A 19264-nucleotide genomic window follows, 5' to 3' on the forward strand; every position below is an offset into this window, starting at 1 on the left:
CGGCACGTGGGAGCCAGGGAGAGGCCTCTCCACATCAGCCTTTTAGAAATGAGGACTGTCATCAATGCCTTTCATTTCTGGAAGGATCAACTCTCAGGAAAAACTGTCCTCATTATGTCAGACAACTCTGTAGTGGTGACTTACCTCCTCAAACAAGGGGGCACCAAATCACCAGACCTGTGCATTCTGATCTGGCAGTTTCTATGTTGGTGCGACAACCTCCACATCAACGTACAAATCAGACACATTCCTGGCAGACTCAATGTCTTGGCCAACACTCTATCCAGGAAAGGTCAAGTCATTCACACGGAATGGTCACTCCATCAATCAGTCTTTCTTTGGATTTGCACACTTTGGGGGCGTCCGATGATCGATCTTTTTGTGACAAGGTGGAATCGCAAGTTGCCCACCTTCGTCTCTCCAGTTCCAGACCCAGAGGCTTGGGCCGTGGACGCTCTGTCAATCAGCTGGGAGGGGTTGTGGGCATTCGCCTACCCTCCCACGGTTTTGGTACCGAAAATAATCCAGAGGTTAAGGGGTCAGAACTGTTGGATGATTCTGATTGCCCCTCTCAAATCTTCTCAAACAACCGTGGTCACAGGTGTTCCACCCCAGCCCGGAACGTCTCCTTCATCACGCTTGGCTCTTGTCCGGGCAGTCTTGCGAGACAAACAATTTAAACCCTTGATTGTGGAGAGAATCTCAAGAGCAAGAAGGCCCACCACTCTGAAGGCTTACGAGGGAAAGTGGCGTGTTTTCAGGGACTGGTGCCATATCAATAACATCGTCCCTTTGAGGGTCTCAATCCCTCAACTGGCCGACTTTTTTCTCTGGCTTTTCGAGGAGAAACAGTTGGCCCCAATTACTATCAAAGGCTACCGCTCCATGATATCAGACACATTCCACCATCATGGTAGATGTGTTGTTGGGCATAACAAAGATCTATCAGATCTTTTAGACAATTTTGATTTCAATCGACCAAAATCCCTCACCCTGTTTCCAAAATAGAATCTGTCCTGGGTTTTAACATGGCTCAATTCAGACAAATTTGAACCTTTAGCCCACACTTCGTTAAAGCTACTATCATACAAAACATGTTTCTTGATAGCCTTAGCTTCAGCATGCAGGGTGAGCGAGTTACATGCCCTTTCCAGTGACCCGAACTTTCTTCAGTTCAGATCAGATGGTTTGGTGGTCCTCCTGATGCAACCAGGCTTTGTAGCCAAAAATAGGTTACCATCCATTGGCAATCAAAGAATCGTCATTCGCTTGCTCTCTTCCATAGATAAGTCAAGAGCAGCAGCCATGCAAGATCCTGTTCGTGCACTCAAGCACTATTTAAAATGCACAGAGGCGTGTCGGGACACACGTAAGCACCTCTTTCTTCCAGTCAAAGCTGGTAAACGGGATATCACCCCTCAAGCCCTTGCTTCATGGCTGAAGTGGGTTATACGCTCAGCGTACTCTGAGGTCTCACAAGATCAGAGTCGCCTCATGAAGATTACGGCTCATGAGATTAGAGCAATATCGGCGAGCCTGGCATTCAAACGCAATGTTTCGATCCGAGATATAATAGAAGCTGTTGGCTGGCATGCAGAGTCAACCTTCTCCAGTTTTTGTCTCTGAGATTTGGCTTTGCAGAGGCAAACCTTGAATCTGGTAGGTCCGGTGTCGGCAGCCCAGATGACCACCAGACCCATTTAAAACAATCAGCACAGCCTATCAGCTTCGCTGGATTCGCCAGTGAAATTTCATAGGTAAGAAGATTTCAATAACTATCTTCTTAACCCTATATAGGGGTTACATATCACGTGACCCTAGGCTGTGTTGCTGATGAAATTAGGAGAACGGGTTATCGTTCAACTGGGGAATCCAGCCATCATTCCCTAGAAGGTACCCGGGGTGGAGGTAGGATGCTCAGCATTCCCTCTTCCTATTACTTATTCTCCTAACGTTAATGTGATCAGGGAACGTATTTGAAGGAGAAAGCAAATTTTTAGTAAATTATGTTTCTCCGAGAATACTTACCCGATCACATTACTTAAAAACCCTGCCAACCACCCCGCTATGTGAGCATCCTTGTATAATATATATCGCTCAGCTTAAAAAACTAGTGACACCTGGCGGTGGCAAGGGGAGGTAAGGGGCAGGAGTTATTGCCCTTTGGTCTATATGAGATAGACCGAAAAGACGAATTTTTGTCTTTTAGTAGGGCTGGATTCGAGAGGTAGCAGGCTTATATCCCTAACGTTAATGTGATCGGGTAAGTATTCTCGGAGAAACACAATTTACTAAAAATTTGCTTTCTCCAAATTGTATACTCTAAAATTTCCAACCGTTCAAGGAAATGAAATTAAAATAATCATCAAGGAGATTCATACGTTTGCCTATCTGTTCAAGCATGGTTGACATTTGTGCATTTTGAAAAAACTCGAGTTATTTCATGAAAAATATAATGAACAGTAATAGAAAATCAGTAATAAAAGAACCTTAAGAAGTTATAATTTTTTTCTCATTGTTGTTCAACCTCCATTAACTGCTATGATTGAAGCTGTACAAAATAAACATATTTTCATTATTCTTCAAGTAAGATAAATTGCAAGAACATTTTACGCAGTGATACACTTTCACACAATCAAATAATACAAACTAAAGCATAAGGTAGTAATGGAAAGATAATGAAGTTCTGAAATGGGCAGATAATATTTATTTGAAAGCTGAGAGCAGTGCAAGTTAGGGAGAAAAAAAAAGGATGTAAACATAATTGATCAAATATTGATAGAATTTCTTTTTATGATAGTGAGATATCGATCCTGCTTGCATAATGTGAGCGGTCTGTCACATTGTCTTGATCTACATCTGCCATATTAACTGATTGAACTATCCGGAAGTGAGTTGCACCGATATGCGCTCTGGTGTTTTCAAGGGGAGATACTAACCGTGAAACCCTCAATAGAATTGGGGGGGGGGGATCAAGCATACATATGCAGGGGGTGTGTAAAAAAGTATACATGTGTACAGAGAGTGGGAGGGGTCAAGCTTTGCTAGATTTTTGCATGCATCCTAAATGGATGGCCCCTTATTTCATTTTTTCAGGGATTGTTGGGTCTCAAACCATAAAACTTGGCATGTAGATGCATCTTGGAGATCACAATGCCATATTATAATAGAACTGACCTAAATTTCAAATTTCAGTGACTGCATCAAAATTATGAATTTCTGTCAGTTTCTCATGCTTTATCTGTCATGTAGGCATGTCGCTTTTTGTCTGGATACATCTTGGTTAGTGCAACCCTGCCTTACAGAAATCAGGTCATTGTGACTGGTTAATTATTGTGCAAAGGTCAGTTTCTTGAGAATTATTAACTCTATGAAACTTTTGGTTGTTTTGCTTTGTAGCCGTTCCGGTCAGAGAGTGATATCCTCTTGTCTTTATCCACTGTCTGTCTGCCATCTGTCCATTAGCACAAGTTTGTTATCACTACTGCAGAGCTTTTGAGAAGTCACAAAACTTTAGATATCCATTTATCGCCTGATCAGCTTGTTAGTAATAGAAGTGATTGCCTCTCAGATTACAGTTGGCTGACGTATCAGTCATCTCCAAAACATTATTGCTACTCCTCCTTGTTTAGTTATATTGACATGAAGGTTGAACTGAAAAACTTTTATTGGTCCTAAATGAAAACGATGTTCTTGTAAAGCCTAGTGTGGCTGGGGACCATCTTGAAATTGAGTGGAGGGTTGTATCCATATGGGGTTTTCAGTAAAGGACAGTATGAGATTCAGTTGGTCCTAAATGAAAGTTATGCAGATCTGAATCCAATATGGCAGCAATAGTGGCCATGTTGAAAATCTTATTGCCACTCCTGAATGGACGATTGTTTAGTATAGAATTGCAGGGTGAGAATTGATTTGGACATTTGTTATCATGGTATATCATTTTGTCATTTTTCTTTCAGAATACTAAGGTATATGCAAAGAGTGTCCTGAAATTTGTCCCCATCTTAGGCTGGGCTTGGTATTTCTCAGAGACCATCTTCCTCAAGAGAAACTGGGAACAAGACAAAGAAATAATTAGTAAAAGCATAAATGATGTTAGCACTTATCCTGATGGATTCTGGGTAACGGTAAGATCAGTTTTGAATCCAAGGAAACTTGTCCATAGAGCACATTCATCTGATTACAAAAATGTGTCCTCTGTGGACAGGTGTCCTTTATATAAAGGTTATATCTGAATACAATTAAAATAATGGGTTCATATATGATTTTCTTTTTAAGAGCATGTGTAATTTGATTGGAGATTCCACTGCTTTTACCTTGCTTAACTACTGTAATTTTTAAATCTTTCATATTCTTATGAAACTGGCAAGATAACTAATTTTATGTAGATTATATTTATGAGGAACATTGTTATACTATACAGTCCTATTGACTTTTAGCAATTCACAGTAAAATTATGCTGCACTTACTCTGAATTTACGAAATTAAATTAGATCATGCTAAAATATGATGACTTACATTATGCAATGAAATGCAGACCTGCTAACCTTTACAATTTTGTTTCCATAACTATTATGAAAATACCCTTAAAATATGGACTTGCAACATAAAAGCAAAACTATGGAAAAATTGTTGTTGCCAAAAAATCAGGATAATTGGTTTGTCTGTGTTTGTTTTGAATCCAGGTTTCATATTAGAATTAGTGAAATTAGTTAGGAAACCAGACTAACTTTACAGCAGCACACGAGATGCTTTAAACTGCACCTATTTGTTTATGCGAAGCATCTGCATGAAGAAACTGTCTTGAAGTGTTAATAATCAACACAGAAGAATAAAACGTATAATTCAGGTTCTTTTGAATAAAAAGTGGAAAAGACACAATTACATTTATTGGACTTCACCTGCCAACTTTAGTGTCTCCTGGTGGGAGATATGATTGTGATCTTCATATGAAATGGAAAAAGAATTTCCAAGAACTATGTCAAGTTGAGATGCAACAACAAGCCATTGAGCTGCATAGGGTTTGGAACTAAAGTTTGTGCAACTGTACTAGTGGTAAATAAAGTCTGCACATACTTTACAAACCTTTCAGTTGAACATAATGTTTATCTTCACTGCATGTTTCAAATATTGAACTTTTAATTACATTTTCCATCTTTACAAATTACAGCAGTTTACGATATTTTGTTATACCTTACTGAAAACTGGTCAGTCTTACAGAAAAAATCAACTGCCTTACTGAGACAGACTTATCAGGGTTGGCAGTCTGTGAAATGATCTTAAAGTTTTAATAAAATGTTTTTCCAGTTAAATAAGTCATGACAAAAAGTTCTCATTGAATACCATCAAAGTTAAGAATTAACTTAGTTACTCAATGTACAGTCTATCCCCCAGGTGTGTAAAATTGAGGGTAAAAAAAAAACCTTGTTGTCAGAACTGGGGGTCAAATAAAAAATGGGGGGGTCAAAAATGTAGTGACAAATTTTCATCTCACCCATACTTTTTCAGCTTGAAATAAGATATTGCAACTTGCACAACATACACTCTCTCTCAATCCCTCTCTAATAATACAAATAAACCAACATGCACACTTAACAAACAAATGCATTTCCATTCAAAGAAATTTTTTTAGTTATTTTTCTTTTAGTTTAAAGTCATACTTTTAACAGTCTCCTTATATTTTTTATAGCAATATTATAGACCATTACATTACATATTGGCCAATACAAAAAGCCAAATAAATCTTTTTAGCCAAATGGCAGTTTATTTACTGCCCGTCGTAAAATGTCTACTATTATCGGTTTCATTGTACTTCATCCAAGAACATATTTATTCAAAAATCAAAAAGGCTAATGATTAATCTTCTTTCCAGTAAGTTACACTTGAACTTTAAGATCTTTCTTTTATTGTAGCAACTTATAAACCAACGAAATCTGCAATGACCCCCACACTTTGTTATCCAAATAATGCATTTGTCTCTGCAAGCTTACTGATTTCTTTGTTGTGAAAGAACGTCTTGTTTGATAATGCATTCTCCATATCTTGTGGTGAACAAGGGCAGATTTTTTAAAATTCTTAAACCCTGTCACGAAAGGATTATTCTCTTTTGCAGTCTTCACAATCACGCGATCAGAAGTCACACTGGTAATCCTAATGGATGTGCCGTATTCCAGTCAAGGGAATTATTTTCTCCATTTTTCATTAGAGTTAGATCCACAGTTACTCTTTTGTGTTCTGCTTCTTTCACTTTCTTCGCTAGTGATTCTTAGTCCACACCGTTTTAATCTGGTGATCACTTTCTAGTGCAACAACCATTGACGTTAAACATCTGGTCGACTTCTTGATGAGCTCGATGGAAATCGCATGAGAGCTCGTGAGATATGGGGAAGCTACTCTGTCATAATATTGCCTATGCTAGTCTGGTTCCCTGTTTCTTATGCTCCCTGTATTGCACTCCACTTTACAAATAGTGGAGTGCAACATAGTGAGCATGTGAAGCAGGGAACCAGACTATGCCATCCCTCATCCAAAGCATTGGATATTAAATAAATCATGATCGCATTATGTGAATCCTTTGTGTAAAAAAATATGAACGGCAACAAAATGTGTGCGTCAGTTTTCTCCAGCATGTGTCCCTGACTCAAAAGTGTGCGTAAAGGAAAACACTGAATATAACAGTTCTGAATGTCATTTGAAAACACTTTATATCACAGAATATTAGTTGATGCCTGGGGCTGAACCATACGAGTTGAGGGAGGCATGCTCAGAACTGATAATCAATAGACTTTAATTCTATTCTTTCAGTTGCTTTTATTCCCTGAGGGAACAAGAAGAACGCCAGAGAAGCACAAAAGGAGTCAAGAGATTGCTAGAGAGAAGGGTTATCCAATACTGAAACATCACCTTTTACCTCGCACCAAAGGATTTGCACTCTCTGTACAACATATGAAAGGCAAAAGTAGGTTAAATAATGCTTATGTTTCTAAATGTTTCATCTTAATCAGGGGAAAAAGTTTCCTCACAATTTTAATTAGGTTTTTCTTTGTGGAATACCCATTCATTTTTTTTTCTGTGACCATCCTACTTCACACTGCACTTGCTCTAGCTCATTTTACTTAAAATTAGCATTATGTTTCAGAATGGTACATTGCTTCTGTTGTTTTTATGGCATAATTATACCCCCATCATTATAATCATGGCAGTTGCTTTATTTTGCGAACTTAGGGTTTCTGTCTGTGATGTAGATCATCTCAAAGTTTAAATATTATTCTTCAGTTTCAGAGATGCCAGTCATTCCAGAATTTGCAGAATTGTTACAAATATTTATGGAATATTCTACCTTCTGAATGCCAGAAAATAAGAATGTATGACAAAATTGTGGACACGGGTTGGAAAAAAGTACTTCATTACCAGCGTGATTGACTTGTACATAGAATTTAGTTCCATTTTAGAAAAAGAAAAACAAGTATGTATTGAACAAGAAACCAGTTGATTAGGCAATTATGATTTTTTACCCTTCTTGAAGTTGAATTCCACTTTTCTTCTGGCCTGAATTCAATTTTCCTTAGTCTGAAGTTTATCAGTTTTTGTTTGTTTTGTTGTCTTCTATCAAAGAAAAGTTTTGGTGATCATTCCCTAGCATGATTTGAAGGGGTGGCAGTACTGATCCATGGGTCCATGTGGCCCAAGGATCCTAGCTGAAAGTTAATATTAAACTCTGACACCATCAAAACTACTCCTGGTGGCCCTTTTTATCATAATAATTTTTCACAAATTTGTTTCTTCATTCCAACATGTAAATTACTGGACAAAATAACAAACACCCATGTTTAAAATACAGTTGGAGAATTGTAAATTTTCGATGTCACATCTATCTAATAGTGTTAGTCTTTAAGATCTCACAAGACTGTTCACACACTAATTCAGTCACTAATTCTGTATATTTAAGATCTCACAAGACAGTGTTCACACACTAATTCAGTCACTAATTCTGTATACTTTTCTATATGTAGCTTCTTTTGGAAATGTTTTTCCAACCCTTCCAGCCATGATTGGAGTAACACAAATCTTTTTGGTGAAGATGACAAAATGCTAGTCATCTGGTGTTCAGTTTTCTCATGAAATAACCACATACATGCCTACCATTACACTCTTGGCATAATCATTACACATTTTTTCACTAAATTACGCCTTATGCGTTTTTGGTATATCACCCTTAACATCCCATTAATCCCACTAACCGTATTCTAGAAAAGACGGCTTCTATGTAACTACGACATAAGAGTACGCTTGTCCAAAGACTTAAGTGCACTTTCCATACAGTATTATGTTCTATTTGTAGCAGTTGTCCTATTCCAAGAAACATGCTAGTTAATACTTTTAACTTCTGACCTCGGTTTCTATTTATAGCAGCTGTATGGCTTAGGAGAGAACAGACTGGTTTTCTGACTTACTCTTTGCGTGCAGATTCTTTGTTCTAATTTATTTCTGGTACAGAACCAGTCTGTAGGTATTTGGCGCTAAAATTCAAGTCAGATTTATTCAAGTTGATATGTGTGTCAGAGCAAAAAATATTTTCAAATAAGTTGAAAAATTGATTCAGAGATAAATACATGAATTACACCATACAGCATTCCATTCTAGAGCAGCTTCACGCCCTTTGCAGGCTGCATGGAAAGTATTTTAATATTGGACATGGTGGTAAAACAAAGAAACTTGATTTATCTCGTTTTACTAACTTGAATTCTAAGGTAATTTCTTTTTCACAGCAGAACTAAATTGTGGATACAAATTTTATAAATGCAGAAGCATTATCTACTGAGTTCTTAATAGAACACGGACTACCCCTTGCAACAGAAGACTAAATTGGTCCTTTGTTCAAATGGATGTTTCCTGATTCCAGAATTGTAGAAAATATGCATGTGCAAGAACAAAATCTAATAAATATTTGAGGCTGCAAATAACGTAAGAAAGCAACAAAGGAGCATGCATTACTATTGTGCAATGCAAACACTGATGACTACTTGGGAAATTCTGGTGCCAGATTCCCAGCCAGCAGATATTTTTGTTATGGAACTCTTTAGGACATGTATTAAAATCTTTTTTCATACAGTGTAATCTATCCACACTTCCATCTATCCCTATTGTGTATGTTCCACACATTCTAGGTTATACAGTTTACCATATATACTCATAGTCAAGATGGCCGCTATCGCTTAACCGGCTTGAAGCAGCTGTTCCGTTTTTTAGTGCCGTTTTCATGATATTTGTGCTTGTTGCCTGTTTTCATCTTCGTTATTGTGTTCATTATGTATTGGCTGTTAAATTCATTTGTGTTTCTTCATCTCCTTGTTTTGGAAATGAGAACAATTAGACTTTTTCTCAGCTGTCTTGCTCCACTGTTTTTGAACAAACCGCCATCGTGTGATACTCGCCAGTCAACCCGTTTATGCTACGATGGACCCTCATTAATTGCCTTAAATGATCACTCCTTGGCTCTCCACTCTACATTGTGCTGTAGATTAAATGAACTGGGACTACATTCATCATTACCTAAATGTAAACAGAAACGAAAAAAGAAACGTTAAAGCTGGCCGGTGTAGAACAGGAAGAAGAATCCCAGTTACCTCCCTTATTTCGGCTCAACAATTTAAAAAAATTTTGACCATTAATTTAGATAACCTAATTCAAATCCCTATTAATTCATCAACCTTTATGTCAACTGTCCAAGAAATACCTCTACGCATTGCATTATTCAATGCACAGTCAGTAAGACCACCGGAAAAGTGCACAGAAATAGTTAATTTTATCAATGACCAAAATGTTGACATATTTTTCCTGACAGAAACATGGCTAAAAACATCAGGCGATGAACCCAAGTGTGCAGATCTAACACCCACTGGTTACTCCATCAAGTCATTCCCCCGTAATTCTTGCAGAGGTGGAATTGCTGTCATCTCAAAGAACTCCATGATAAAGCGTCTTAACTACACCACAACATTCAATTTCGACCACACATTGTTTGAACTAGTCCAAACCACACTCACACTGGAGCAAAGGTCAGTCCATTTTTTCTGCCTATACCGCCCTCCTCCTAGTAGAAAAAACAAGCTGGCTGACTCTCTCTTTTTGGAGCAGTTTCCGAATCTCCTGGACTATGGAAATTCGATAGGTGGCAACCTGATTATTCTTGGAGATTTCAACTTTCGCTTTGACTGCCCTGGAAACTCAAATACATCAAAAGATTCCATTAATGTTTTTAACCTCAAACTGTCAGTTAACCAACCCACCCATAACCATGGTCACATTTTAGACTGGATTCTTCATAGACCTGATGATAACATTCTACGGACCTCCCTGGTATCCCATGACTTTGCATCAGATCACCTCTGCATTATATGCCATCTTGATGTATCAGTCGCTAACCCTCCACCTTTATCTGCTACTAAGAGAAACCTTCGAATGATAAATAGAACCAAACTAATGCACGACATCCAAGCTAACCATACAACTTGCTTACCTCCTACTGCAGAACAACTCGATAACGGTCTGTGTTCATTATTTGACAAACATGCCCCAGCTGCCAAGTGCAGAGTATCAATTCAGAAGTGTTCTCCATGGTATAGCAGTGTTAGGGACCAGCTTCACACTGCTAAGATCATGGAAAGTTCCAGCTTCAAAGAGCTGTTCGAGATTACTAACAAGTTAATGTCAAGGAACAAATCAACACCACTTCCAACTACCTTCTCTCCAGTCGTCCTTCCGGACATGTTTGCAGATTTCTTCCATGACAAAGTACAAACCATTAGAGATAAGCTTGACACCACAATTTCAATTGACTCGTCATCACCATACAGTTGGGATACAGAATTTGAGTGGCAATCATTAGCAGCATTTGAACCTCTCTCTATCGATTTTGTATGTACAATCATGATGAAGAGTGCACCAAAGTCATGTGAACTTGATCCAATTCCAACATCACTGCTGCTTGAGTGCTTAGATCTAGTATTGCCTTCACTAACTGATGTTATTAGTACCTCTCTCTCATCCAGGGAACTCGCATTATTTTTCAAAACTGCCATTGTAAAGCATCTGCTGAAGAAACCAACACTAGACCATAATGATTTAAAGAACTACCGCCCAGTTTCTAATCTCCCATTCATATAAAAAAATCTTAGAAAAGGTTGTTCTCTCCCAGCTTGTATCTCATCTAAATTCAAAGAGTCTTTTTAGCAATGTACAATCTGCATATTGCCCTTGCAACAGTACTGAAACTACTCTTCTAAAAGTAGTTAATGACATTCTCTCTGCGTTGGATAGCAGAAAGATTACAGTCCTCACCGTCCTTGATTTGTCTGCAGCATTTGACACAATATACCATGATATATTACTTCACCGTCTCCAGCATGTATTTGGCATTCATGATACAGCTTTACTGTGGTTCAAGTCCTACTTGGTCAACAGGGCACAAATTGTATCTGTAAATGGAATACACTCCAGCCCAGTTGATCTATGTTGTGGTGTTCCACAGGGGTCTGTTCTTGGACCTGTTCTCTTCATTCTGTATACTCAGCCGCTCTCAAGTGTCTTAGATCATCATCCAGTGTCTCACCAATTGTATGCTGATGACACCCAAATATACAAATCTAGCCACCCAACCGAAGTTGATGCTACCATCCAAGGTGTAGAGAGGTGCATTTCTGATGTGAAATCATGGATGACATGTAACAAGCTGCAGATGAATGATGATAAAACTGAGGCCATTGTGATCACAACACAAAGACTTTCTCATTCACATCCTTTACCTCAAACAATAAATATTAGCAACACCAACATTAAATTCACCCAATCAGTATGAAACCTAGGTGTTACTCTAGACAGTACTCTCACATTGCACCAACATGTCATGAACATATGCAAGGCTGCATATCTTGAGCTGAGACGCATCAAATCAATTCACAAATATCTTTCAGTTGATGCCACTAAAACACTTGTGTGTTTATTAGTACTTTCAAGACTGGACTATTGTAACTCAATTCTGTCTGGTTCATCTCAGTATCTACTCCAGAAACATCAAAAAGTTCAAAACACAGCTGCTTGGATCATACTTAGAGTACCACGATCAGAGCACACCTGCCCACTGCTCTGTACCCTTCACTGGCTATCCATTCGATCCAGAATCAAACATAAAATTTGTTCTCTGTGCTACGTTTCACTGTCGGACTCTAGTCCAACATACCTATCTGATCTCACCCATGTGTACACACCAGCAAGATACTTACGCTCCTCTTCTGACAATCGTATACTCATTATTCCCACTATGAAAACAAAGTCATATGGACAGCGTTCTTTTGCATACCAGGGCCCAGCAACGTGAAATGAATTGCCCACTGAACTTAGACACAAAGACACAGTGATCACATTCAAGAGGGCTCTCAAAACTCACTTGTTTCGACTGCAAGAACAAACTTAAAGACCTAATAATGTTTCCTACCTGAAATATTCTCAGCATGTTTTTTATTTTTTAATGTTTTTCTAAGTTCATGGTGTTTGTTTTTGTAATAATATTATTATATGTTTTTTATCTTATAGGTGTTGTCTGATGTTGTAAAGCGCTTAGAGCTTCTAAAGATTAGGCGTTATACAAAGTCCTCATTATTATTATTATTATTCTTATTTTTAAGTCAAGTCCAACTGCAAACAACATAGACCCTGATTTGCCATTGCATAACGTGCTGACAGATCAGGGTCTGTCTTCTTTGTTTTTCTCATTTTCAAACAACACTACTAAAGAAACTTGTAAGCCAAGTTTGTTTTGCACATTTTATCCATGATTCCATTTATAAGCAGAGAATGTCAAATGCATTGAAAGTGTTCTCAGTCAAGGAAAATTTGGGGGGCCCCAAGTGACCGAGTGGTTTAAAGCGCTTCGGATCACTGCCATCTCACCTCTGTCTGCGTGGGTTTGAGTCTTGGATTCAGCCAATGTGGGTACGTGAGAAAGCTTGCAAGTAGCTTCTCGTGGGTCATTGGTTCTTTCTGGGGTTTTCCCCGAGTTCTTCCTCCACCATTAATACTGGCCGCCATGTATAGCCTATCATGTGCTGAAAATGGCGTTGAACCCTACAACAACAACAACAACATTGACAATTTTAATAATGGGTTTAAGATGAGTCACTTATTGGATTACCAAGAGCAATAAACATAGCACTCTTTTCATTTAATCAGTACTTGCAGTTTGGACTGACAGGTGTCCTGATTAAGTGAATCAGAGTTATTGAAATGTTAAGAAGGGGTCTAGGAGAATTAAATTTAATGCTTAATGACAGTGATCTTTCATTCACATAAAATTGGTATTGAAAATACTTGGTGGGAAATATTGCATTTTATTCTCGGCAAATCTCTGTACATTAAGATTTACATACAGTTGTAATCCATCTAATTGAATAATCTACATAATGATAGATAAAGGAAAACATTTTGCTTCTAATTAAAGGTAAGAAAGTTTCCCCATTCAATTTAAATCCTGAAAGTACATTTCACTTTTTCCATGCATTTTTAATTCAAAGCAAGAAAAAAAAATCATGTGCTAAAACTGTTGCTTGAAACACAAGTACAAATTAAATACTATTTATATATAATTTTATTTATATCCACTAATTAAAACCCAGTACTAATGCTCACCTAACTATAACCACTAAATATCGTATTTTCGCGTATATTAGACGCACCCATATATAAGACACGGGTTTTAACAATTTGTGTAAAAAATATTTTAAATAAGACTCCCACAAATATAAGATGCACTCTGCCTCGCCATTTGCCGAACTGAGCAAACCCTATATTGACTGCAGATGACATAGTGTTGATTTTTTAATAACTTATAAGTTACTTACGGTATTGATCTGTATCTAATATTATTTTGTTAAGTACTATTACATTATTGTTCCAATAAAGTTTAATAAAATCTTTTTAATAATTCTGTATGTTGTTTTGTTCAAATATGTACCAGTCAACATCCGTTTTCAAACCACGTGCATCAAAGTGGCTACCGGTACTTTCTTTTGTCATAAACACAAATATCTCCAATGTTTTGATCACTCATCTGATGTAAGCTTCATTGACCGTTTTGGCTGGAGTTCAAAGAATTGTTTGAGGCAGGGCCGCAATGGTTATCGTTTGATCTTATCTTCCTCTAGGCTGCTAGGCCTAGGCTTCAGCGGCTGGGGTTAGTATATACCGGTATATAGGGTATACATGGGATCAATCTCTTGTTATAAATAAATGAGTGATCAATCTCTTGAGCATTTATAAAATTTATAAAATTTTCACGATGACGAAACGAAAATCATATACGGCCAATTTTATATTAGACGTCATCAAGTTTGCCAAGGAGCAAGGCAACAGAGCTGCTGGAAGAAAATTTAGTTGCAGTGAGAAGAATGTACATGATTGGAAGTTAGAGGAAGAGGAGCTTAAGAAGATGAATCCAAGGAAACGAGCTTGTAGAGGTAGAAAGGCAAGATGGCCAAACTTGGAAGAAAATCTTGCCAACTGGGTATGTTTGCAATGTGACAGTAACCATGCAGTTTCAACGATATCGATCAAACTCAAGGCTCAAATTATTGCTACAGAAATGAAGATCATGGACTTTCATGGTAGTACGAACTGGGTGTACAAGTTCATGAAACGGAACAACCTTGCAGTCCGTGCACATACAACTGTTGGACAGAAGCTTCCAGACGATTGGGAGAATAAATTGGATGTTTTCAACACCTTTGTTCTTAAGGAAATAACTGAACTGAAGTTGGCAGATGATGACATCATCAACATGGATGAGATTCCAATGTCATTCAATATTCCAGCAAGCAGATAAGTGGCAGAGAAAGGAGTAAAGACACTAGCGGTTGATACCACGGGACACGAACGAACGAACTTAACTGTTGTGTTGGCCTGCGCAGCTGCAGGAGGAAAACTGAAACCCATGGTTATCTTTAAAAAGATAACCATGCCCAGAGAAACTTTGCCAGCTGGAGTTGTTGTCTGCAATAAAAAAGGCTGGATGAATACAGAGGTGATGCAGACCTGGACGGTAAGTGCTTCAGAACAAGAAGAGGAGGATTTTTCAAGAAGCAATCTCTTCTGATTTTCGATGCGATGGCTGCCCATAAGGAGACAACTTATGTAGAAACACATCAACAATGCTGGAGCCCACATAGCCATTATACCAAGTGGTCTGACTTGTAAGTTCCAGCCCTTGGATGTTGCCATCAATCATCCACTTAAGACATTTGTTCGTGAGGAATGGAGTCGTTGGATGACTAGCAGTAAGCACACCTTCACGCCAGCTGGTCGACAACATCATGCAACGTACGTAGAGGAGTGTAATTGGGTTCTCCGGGCATGGGAGAAAGTGAAAACAACAACAATCATCAGTGGCTTCAGAAAGTATGGGATAATTCCAGAACCGGCTGCTGATATCAGTTTTTCGGACAACGACTCGGCTGCATCCGATACCACTGACGCCAATGAGGATCAGTTAGCAGCGGCTATGGAGGTATATGGCGACGAGAGTAAATTCGATGAAAGTTTCAATGGATTTGAAGCAGAAGCTGATGACGATGAAGATGAATAGATTGATTTTAAATCAAGACAAACAGTATTTTTAGTTAATGTTTAATTATAAAAATTGTTGACTGAGTTTTCATTTGTGTAAAAAATTAATTAGATAAGACGCCCACGAATATAAGACGCACTTAGGTTGCGGGGTAAGTAAAATTTTATATAAGACGCGTCTTATATATGCAAAAATACGGTGTGTCAAACTTGTCTCATGCCACCTAAATCCTGAAACTGCAGAATGACAAAGGTCCATCTTTCTCATTGTGGGGGATCTAACTTGAATTTGGTCATCAGAACATACTGATGGTACAACTTAATGGTCTGGTTTATGTAAAAGCTTTTATAGATTTGCTTCGTTAATGGACAGTGGTTTATGTAAAATCTCTTATAGATGTGCTTTGTTAATGGATAGTGGCTTTTATAAAAGTTCTAATATATGTGCTTCATTAAGCAGTTGCCTCAAATTTGTTGGCTGCATCAACTCCATTTGATATTGAGCACTCTGACAAAAGCTTGGTATAAGGGATTTGATTTTGAGAGGTTTTTTATTTGTGCTCATACTGGCATTAAACTAATATTTTTAACCATTCAATCAATTAATAGACTTTTATTGTTGTTATATGTGTTTTATCATTATCCCGACTCAGTTGAATCTCAGCTGTGTAGTATACCACCTTCACCCCACCCAAATCCTATTATTTAACATGCCAATATGATTTGTTTCTATATATGATGTCATAAGAGAGTTTAACTTATTGTATCATACTTGGTTGTTCAGTGTCATTGTCATTAATGTCAGAAATAATAAAAACTGATGAGAACAACTTGTTGGTTTAGCCCTGCTTACTTTATATTTACATTTGGCTTCTAATGTTGTGCAGCTGTGGGAGATAGCAGGTTTAAACCCCGGTCAAGTCATAACAAAGACTTAATAAATTTTGGTGCCAACAGCTGCCTCGCTACTTGCTTAGCATTAAGAGGTTAGTGTTAGGACTGTTTGGTCTGGTGTCAGGATAATGTGACTGGGTGGGACATGATGCTACATATCTGCAGCAGGATGCCCCAGTGCTAGACATTACTATAAACTGCCACACTGCAGACGTAGTTATATAACTGAAATGTATTTTAAAGCTACATTAAAAATCCATATCACACACCCACACACACATATGGCATGTATGTATGTGTATACATATTTAATTCTTTACTGTTAAAAGTGTAGATTAATGTGCTGACATGACATCATTAGAACATGAAAGAGCTTTAGACACTGATCTGACATGTAGATGATAAAACTATGGATCGATATTCTTTAAGAATTTTTGCTCAAGCTTGAAGTCCCAAAACTTCAACACTCGTACATATTTCATGGTTCATTTATAAGTCCAAGATGTTTATGTTTTCTGGTCCTTTATTTTCAAAACTTTTGAGAAGGAAAATTGAGTTTAAGCTGAAAACCACAAAATCAGATATGATACAGGGAACAAACTCTCACATTTAGCACATTAGTCGAAGACCTGATCATGAAAAGATCATGAAGGTTTAATGAGTCTTACTGCATTCCATTCAAGCTTACAAATCATGAAGGTTTTGGGATTTTGAACTTGAACTGTTGATGTCTACTGGTGTAATATGTGGTAGCTCGTTTGGGTCTATGTTTTATACAGATCCACATTAAATATTGCTTAATGAGGTAATTTGTTTTTTAGTTCCAGCTGTGTATGATTGCACTGTAGCCTTTCCACCTAATGAACCAGAACCAACACTGATGGATATTATAAAAGGACGGAAGATTCTTGGACATTTGAGAGTTAAGTAAGTCTGCAGTGAGATGCTATAAGTATTGAGACAGTTGGAGCAAAGTGCAAGAATGCATCACACTGGGTAACTTGGTCTGATCCAGTGGCTTGTGTTTTTAACTGGCACTTGTTCAGTCTAAAGGCCAGAACAAAGTAATCCAGTCTATAATTGCTTGCATGCTTATTGTCATGCAACTCCTTTTCCACAGTTCAAAATAGAGACTTTAAATGTTTCGATATGATTGGGGTTATCCTCAACTATGTCAGTGATATAAGATACAAGCCATTGTTTTTCACTACTTTTTTGAAAAAGAAATATTTTATGTTAAAACAAATAACACGGAATTATAACTCAATTTGCAAAAATTTATTGAGGTTAAAATATTGTAATAATTTACATTATATGTTAAAATTCACCACATTCTATGCTGCTACTACTTCCCATTCTCTAAGAAACTACTTCATAATTAATATTCATTTTTTGGTCCTAAAAACATGCCAGCACCAAATATGGTATATTTATGATATTGTTTTTGGTTCAACTTTGGAAGAATATAAAGAATTGACTTGATTAATTAGTAGATATTTTATATTTATACATACAAATCCCATGAGCACTGAGTATTTGCATTGTATAATTGCATCAGTTGAGGCCAGCTCTTAACTGCACAGACCCAAATCTGCCATGTACTAGAAGATCTCTGTTTATGCAGTTGATTAAGGGTAAAAAGTAAAACAAACACATTGACCTTGATTTGCAAGGGCATTATGCAACTGTAGATTAGGGTCTATATGGTATTAATAGAGTACCAGTTTGGAATTGTTGGTCAGGGTCTGTACAATATTAATCGAGTACTAATTATGCAACAGGAGTTAGGAGTCTGTTTGGTATTATTTGAGTACTTATTATATAGTACATCAGGGTCTATACAGTATTAATGGGGTACCAATTTGCAATGGTAGATCAGAGTTTGTATGGTAGGGAGTATCAGTTGGTATGGATTAAATGTATATGACAGTTGGTATTAGTGGAGTACCACTTAGGTGAAGTAGATCATGGTTTATATGATATTAACTCATTAACCTTGGAGGTTTCTGTTTTTTTCACCTGAAATTCTGTTTCTGAATACATCCGAATCCATTGACTTCCAAGTGATTTCCCATTAACCTAATGCCTAGTTGTGTTAGAAACATCGTTTTTCATTGGCTGTTTTGCTTGTTCTTGATCAGAAGAGTAAAAAGTGGTGTTTTTTTTCTTCATGCTTAACATACCCATCGTTTTCATATCAATTCCGCTCTTTATTCCAAATGCCCATCTTATCCTACTTTTTGCAGAGGCTCATCTGTCTGTGTGCAGGTCAGACTGGTCTGCCTTAGATCTGAGGCCAAAAAGTCTAAAACCTGGACACAAAATAGGATTTCGACCATGGGTGAATTTTGGGTTGAAAAAAAAATTGTCACAAAAATATAGGTTTTTTCCTCTATATTTTGTAGTACAACTAGAACTTCCAGACTATTTAGTATCATTGTAGAGCTACATCTGTCTACCTTTCTATACTACCACCCACTTTAGTGTATCATACATGACCTTTACGCTACAGAGTTCGGCAGAAGGCTACTACCTCCAGCCACATAAACGCAGTGCCAGGGGTTCATGAGTTTTAATGGAGTACCACTTATGTGAAGTAGATCTTGGTTATATGGTATTAATGGAATACCATCTGTGTGAAGTAGATCATGGTTTATATGGTATTAATGGAATACCACTTATGTGAAGTAGATCATGGTTATATGATGATCATGGTTTATATGGTATTAATGGAATACCACTTATGTGAAGTAGC

At 37.5% G+C, this 19264-nt stretch overlaps 1 protein-coding gene across 2 annotated transcripts in view; it reads left to right on the forward strand.

Annotated features, from left to right (window-relative positions):
* The window catches only part of LOC149773326 (1-acyl-sn-glycerol-3-phosphate acyltransferase delta-like), a 62874-nt gene that overhangs the window by 18514 nt on the left and 25096 nt on the right, over window positions 1-19264 (forward strand). For both annotated transcript variants that reach the window (XM_089946446.1, XM_089946447.1), the window contains exons 4-6: window positions 3960-4127; window positions 6805-6958; window positions 17331-17436. In XM_089946446.1, coding sequence (XP_089802572.1) covers window positions 3960-4127; window positions 6805-6958; window positions 17331-17436 — 428 coding nt within the window. The remainder of the gene's footprint in view (window positions 1-3959; window positions 4128-6804; window positions 6959-17330; window positions 17437-19264) is intronic.

The sequence above is a fragment of the Sinohyriopsis cumingii genome, unplaced genomic scaffold (genome assembly GCF_028554795.1).
Source record: "Sinohyriopsis cumingii isolate HCF-2022 unplaced genomic scaffold, ASM2855479v2 utg000663l, whole genome shotgun sequence".
In the NCBI taxonomy this organism is placed as follows: Eukaryota; Metazoa; Mollusca; class Bivalvia; order Unionida; family Unionidae; genus Sinohyriopsis; species Sinohyriopsis cumingii.